This window comes from Sinocyclocheilus rhinocerous, unplaced genomic scaffold (assembly GCF_001515625.1).
Source record: "Sinocyclocheilus rhinocerous isolate Xijiao unplaced genomic scaffold, SAMN03320098_v1.1 scaffold835, whole genome shotgun sequence".
Taxonomy (NCBI): domain Eukaryota; kingdom Metazoa; phylum Chordata; class Actinopteri; order Cypriniformes; family Cyprinidae; genus Sinocyclocheilus; species Sinocyclocheilus rhinocerous.
The window spans coordinates 452,320-459,062 of NW_015647431.1; the positions used below are offsets into that span (position 1 = coordinate 452,320).

At 36.8% G+C, this 6,743-nt stretch overlaps 1 protein-coding gene across 1 annotated transcript in view; it reads right to left on the reverse strand.

Moving 5' to 3' along the window:
- Positions 1-386: 386 nt before the first annotated feature.
- The window catches only part of LOC107709047 (protocadherin-9-like), a 105,325-nt gene continuing 98,968 nt past the window's right edge, over positions 387-6,743 (reverse strand). Inside the window, exon 2 of the mRNA XM_016513439.1 lies at positions 387-757. Coding sequence (XP_016368925.1) covers positions 387-716 — 330 coding nt within the window. The 5' untranslated portion in view covers positions 717-757. The remainder of the gene's footprint in view (positions 758-6,743) is intronic.

Below are 6,743 nucleotides of genomic sequence, written 5' to 3' on the forward strand. Positions count from 1 at the left end.
GTCATACATAGAGCACAGCCCTGTTTTGTTTTGTTCATCTTGAATGTTTGTTTGCAGTCTCTGTTCAAGGCGAAGTATACAACGATTCCTTTTAATGTGAATTTGCAGCAAAACCATGGGAGTTTAAGGGCAGCTATGGATTTGCACGAGAAGATCTCCGCAGACGAGCTGTCGGCGAGTCGGATTCGCATAGTTTACTGTCCTGCATAAGCGATAACGTCTAAGGTCTACTCCATACACGTAACTATCACACCGCATTAGCATCGATCTAAGAAAAGAAGGGGGAAAAGAGGAATGGACTAAAGCTCTCAAAAGTTGCTGGGATGATCCAAGAGAGAAGACGGACACAAAACAACCCCCCCGCCCCCTAAAAAAAAAAAAAACTCTTAAAGCTGCTGTTCTTTAGGACTGTCGGGGCCAGAGACGGGCTGATAAGATTTCAGGCTGGCCAATGGGATGTCGGCCATGTGACCACCACTGCCAAAATGTCCCTCCGAGCTCCCGAAGGTCTTCCTGTCCCCAAACTGCTCCTGGCTTCCGCGCTCACCTTTCCAGCTGCGGGTCAGGGTGTGGCCATTTAGCAGTCTCTCTTTAGACCATTCCTTTTGGTTGCTGAAAGAAGAAACAGGGGACTTGGGCGAAGGGTACGAGCTCAGGCTCGGCGGCATCCAACAGTTGTCGGAGTGGCCCAACACCAGACACTCTTGGGTGCACATCTCTGTGGCCTCCACTAAGCCTCTTGGTCCTAGAGGTCCATCTGGGGACACAAAGAGAGCAAAATTACATAGAATTGTCTGTCGAGTGCATAACCAAAGCATAGACCTGTGACATAAATGAAACCATATAAAATTATATGTAAAAATAAAAAAATATATATATATAGCTGAATGCGATTGACACATCTCACACAAGACTTTTTATTGAATAAAGTCCATAATATGCCAATAAATCTTGAAGAATATAGTATGAATAAAGCTCACATTGAAAGCATTGATATGGAGTGCCAAAGCATTTTGATGTCATTATTTTTAAATGTGAGGTAGCAGATATTTTTTTATATATATTATTTGCAAGAACGAATGCATTTATTTGTAAACACATTTTTTACATTTTCAATCTCTTCCCAACCAACCCAGAACAGACTGCATTAGAGGAAATTAATTGGTTATAATCATTAAAAATAAAAACTAAAATAATGCATGTGACTTTGAGACTTCAGATCTCTCATTGAGCATGTAGTTGTATAAGACCTTGAATAAAGATAACTATTCCTATATTTGACTTTGAATACAGTGAAATATAACACTTACATTCCACCCACATCAGAACACAAAGTGCACTGTGGGAATCGATGTGGTATCATCGGCTCACCTGAATTGTCAGATATGATCAAGAGGATAATGAAGATAATCTTCAAGGAGTCATTTAAAGGGGACCTCTTATGCCCTCTGTTACAAGATGTTACAAGTCTCAGGTGTTCGCAGAAAGTCTCTGTGAAGCTTAAGCTCAAAATACCCCACAGATCATTTATTATACCATGTCCAAAATTTAAAAAGGACAATACAATACAGTGTATTTCCTGAATATAACTTGGTTCTTAACTTTTTTGACCCCAAGGCCGCCAACCAGGAAATATTCCAGTGCCCCTACACAAGACTTTTTGACCTCAGAAAAGCATAAAAAGTCATTCAAAACAGCTTTTACCATTGTAGTAAATTCCCATTCATAGCAAGCATATTATAGTGGAGTAACAATTTAAAATCTAAGGAGAATGGGGTTCCTCTTATGGTTCTACATGGCACCATTTGACAAAGGTGCTGTATAGCACTTAAAGTGGTTCCCCTATGATTACAAGCCAATGAACCACTTTTAGTGCAATTTAGCACCATTTTTAGAGTGTAATTTTAGATAACAACAACAACAACAACAATAATAATGATACTTTATTAGTAGTAAAATAGAAAAATACTTAATGAACTAAAATTTTATACAAATTACACGATATGCACAATATTAATTAATTGAATTCATAACAGTGAACTACTGAGAAAAGTCCCCAAATTAAGGCAATTAAATAAGATGATAAAATTATAGACAAAATGTTTTATGATGTCAAAATATTGTTTGTTTTATTTCTACATGACTGAACATAAGCCAATCACTGCCTTTTCAGATGGAACAGACATTTCACTGTGTTGTTGGGCAAAACATCTGGACACTTTGAACAGTTTTAAAATGTCCCTAACAGTGTTAAAAGCAAACGTATGCTCTTGGTTTTTATAGCGTTTGACTAGACTGTGTCTTGGGTTGTTATCACAGACCACTGGCTGCACTGTTCTCAGTCCAGCTTAAAAGCTTCACTCTCCCACCAGCTGCAGAGTGATACAAATTGGGCCTAAAGTTGATTTGAAAGCAGCTTGAATTGCTAAATATAAAGTGGTGTGAGATTAACTCGAGCACCTCATCTCTACACAGAAGAGCTCTGGTTCAGCAACACACTGAATATCCTTTCATTTCCTTATGTCACTCACACAAACAATTACACAAAAAGCTTCCAAAATACAGACCAACACGTCGTTACCACCTGTATTCAGGCAAAACACTTTCATAATGCTGTAATATAATACGGTTCTGTTGAAAACACACTGTCATTTTAACGCCACTCTGCGAATCCTGGACACAAGGCATCTATTATTCATACGCTCCGTGTAATACAATACTGTTTGGAGCACTAGGGTTTCAATCCCGCCTCTAATTTTCACCATAACAACTAACATTTCTAACATTTCCTACAATGAATAAAGGCCTTTGAAAAATGCGTCGTAGAGGAAGATCAGAGATCGATGATTTGTGTTTGCGAGAAAAGTATGATCTGTATATGAAAGACAGCCACATGCCGTAGCCGGACGGAGCCAATAAATAAATAAACAGGGAAAAGATGAGCGTCTAATGAGGGGAAAAAAGCCAAAGCGCCATGTCTCTACATAATTGGTGTGATAAGGCATAACCGACTGCCAGAGTTACCGGAGGAAATGGAAGAATCGCTGAAGCAAGAGATATTTATGGCATCACTTTAAAACACATTGAGACAAAGGACTGATGACTAATAGCATGATCAACATAATCAGAACACAGCGAGACGCAACACAAAACAACATTTTTTTCTTGGTTTGTTATTTTTTTCTACCCTAAGAAGACTTGCCAACATCCTCAATGGTTGTTGCTGTTGTAATTTAATTTGGTTGGATTCTCTTGAGTATGGATAAAAATTATATTTTACTTCACTACATTCAAAAAAATAATTTTTTTTTGTTTTTACTCCTCTATTTTTCATGTCGTTTCTCGTTATTTTGAACTGGATAAATCATCACCCACTCCAAGACACGATAGTGTTGAATGAGCTGACTCTTTTCAATTAACCCGTTAAATCGATTCACAAAATCGCACCAATTGGACTGATCGGATTGCAGCTGTTCCCAAGTCAGTGACTCTGATTCAAATGATTCGTTCAGAAACGAGTCTCCAGTTAACAATTCAGTAAATTCACAAATCTGATTCAAAATGAGCTGAGAACGGGAGATCCTCAGAGCTTGAGCATGACTGACGGCATGAGAAGTAAGTTACTAAAGCCAGATTTTAGGATTTATTATTGTAACTGAAAATCATATTTAGGTCACGACTGTCATTTGTTTGTGAAGTAAATCTGTTGTAAAAGGGTGAGCTGTTTAAGGCCACTGTATGAAATGCTTGAATGTGGACATGTTCACATTTGTGAATTCAATACATTTTGCACATGTGTTAGAGTTAGCGTTAGAGTCTGCCCTCATCCCTCATCAGGACTAAAGCTCCATACCTGCTCCAAAATCGATATTTCCATCACTCTGACATGTTTGTGTGAGTGCACGCAATGCAAATAATGGCACAAAGTCTTATTTACATCCATAATGTGTGATAAAAATGTGGAATAATGCAGCAACGATCACATAAGCAACAAATAATAATGAATCCACTATGCGCGCTGACTTTCAGAGATTGTCACTTGTTTTTTTTTTCTTGTTTTTTTTTTTTTTCACAAGGCGCACTGTATGCTCGTGCCATTTATAGAAGCCAGCCCTATTTCCACATGAATTTAAATATTTATCCCCGGAGGGAGACCTGTCACTCCGTCTGTTATCAAGGGGAAATAAACTAACTGAAGAAAAGAACAGCCTCCTTGCATTGAGACATATGTGTTTATTACAACATGATGGTGATGTTAAAAGAGTTTGTTATTTTTTGCCACTCTGTAATTTTCAGGCTCCTGTAGGCATTCAGCATTTCTGTCTTCCAGATGGAGTCAAAATGGTTTAATTACTACTGCTACCTCCTCTGAACGGATTGAGGAAACAACCAAATTTCTGTTGTATTACTACAGTTCCACCAGAGCTCTTGTCTCTATGAGAAATGGAATATACAGGTGTGATCACTGAATATTCTATATAAATGATTATAATATTTAATATTAAATTAAATTGCTTAATGCCATCTCAGCATCTCAAGCTAGAACAATCAGACAATAACAAGTAAATATTATAAGAAACCATGTTATGCTCACCAAGGTTGCATGTATCAAAATCAAAAATAGAGTAAAAACAGTAATTGTGTGAAATATTGTCAAAATCTAAAATAAATGTTTTCTATATTGATATATTTAAAAATTTAATTTATTCCTGTGATCAAAGCTGAATTTTTAGCATCATTACTCCAGTCTTCAGTGTCGCATGATCCTTCAGAAAACATTCTAATTTGCTGATTTGCTACTCAATAAAAAGTCAAAAAGAAATTTATTTGAAACAGGAATCCCCTGGCACATCAGTAATGTATTTACTGTCATTTTTTTAATAAATTTAATGCACACTTGCTAAATAAAAGTATTAACTTCTTGCAAAATAACAAAAAAAAAAAAGATTATTCAGAAATCATTCTAATATGAAAATTTGCTGAAGAAACATTTATTATTATTATTATCATCATCATCATCATCATCATCATCATTATTATTATTATTATTATTATCATTGTTGTTGTTGTTATTATGAATGAACAGTGAAAACAGTTGTGCTGTTGAATATATTTTGTGGAAACCAGAATACATTTTCTTCAGGATACTCAAAAAAAAAAAATAATAATAATAATAATAATTATATATATATATATTTCAAACATGTATGTTCATATCCACATTTATATCATTTATTTGAAATAGAAATCATCAGGCACATTATTAATGTCTTTAATGCAATTTTTGATCAATTTAATGCACTTGCTAAATGGTACTAACTTCGTGAAGCAAAGAAAATCCCATTTAAAATTGATTTAAAACCATCAAAATCCTTTCTGATGACATTCTACAAAACATCTTCTCTAAAGAACATCCTGAATAAACTGCTGGTTTATGAATATTAAGAACAGTACAGTTCCAATTCCTTGAAACAGATCCAGAAAATATTTGTTCATTTTAAGCACCTGGGAACATATAAACACAACTTTGTTTCTTGGCAGAATAATAAAACCTCTGCACCCTGACTCTCAGTAACTGCATCGAGCCAGCCAATCAGATTGAAGCTTACCAATTTGGAAAAGGCAATTTCGTGTACAATATTCATTAGACAGTACACTGATGATCTGTGAGTCCTTGCTTTCCCCTTCCCCACAAACTGCCTGCACGTCGCTGAGCTAGACATAGTCCTTCCCTATCACTCCTCTAATGGTCTCTGAGGAGGCATAGGAGCATGGCGTTATGGGACTGACATGAGGAATCATGAGGGATGAATTAGAGACTGAGTCACAGTGACAGGAAAATGAATTTCACAAATGAGATTGGAAAGAGAGAGGGCGCTGAGAACGAGAGCAGAGAGAGAGAGAGCATGTCTCTGTTTGAACTTGCCCCACATTTCCCCCTCTAACAGTGTATTATGTGTGTGAGAGCTTTCAAACCACAGTAACTTTATGGTGAATTTGAGAGGATTTTCTGATTTTTGACAGACAACCCTTGTGCACCACAGGAAATGGAGAAAGATAGAGAAAGGGAGGAAGCACACACTTCACAGAAGAAAACAATTTCACCCTCAAACTCCACCGATGAAATTCATTTCCTTTATTTAAAAACACTCCTCTTTTGAATGAGTTACCTGTTCAAAAGGCTGTACATCAAACACCTGAGGTTACTCAGCTGGTCTGCATATAAAGTGCTGTGCTCAGTGACCATAATTATACAAAGAAAAAGAAATAAATTATTTTTGAATTATTTGCTGAAGGAAATGTGTGTGGTGCTTGCCACTGCAAAAATCACCGGTAGGATGCTATTGAATGTTGTGTGTGGTTACTAAGGTTACGTCCACACGAAGCCACAGCTTTCCCTATCTTTTTTTTCCCCTTGTCTCAAGAAATATCTGCGTCCACACGAAACCACAAAACCAACACAAAACAATGCAGTATACATGCCAGACCAGCATGTGGCGCTGTAATTCTGCCACAGAGACACACTAAAAACTGGAGAAGAAGACTTGGACTATGCGCATAAACCTTGTGCGCGGTATACAAACGAACATGGAACAATACATTTATTAATCTGTGTTAATGTTAGTTAATAAAAAGACAATCGTTCAGTGTTTGTTCATGTTTTTGTTGCTGTTACGTGACGTAGCGGTGTCTGACTAGGGGCGAGACGTGGGCTGATGACGTCATCGTTTCAAAAAATATAC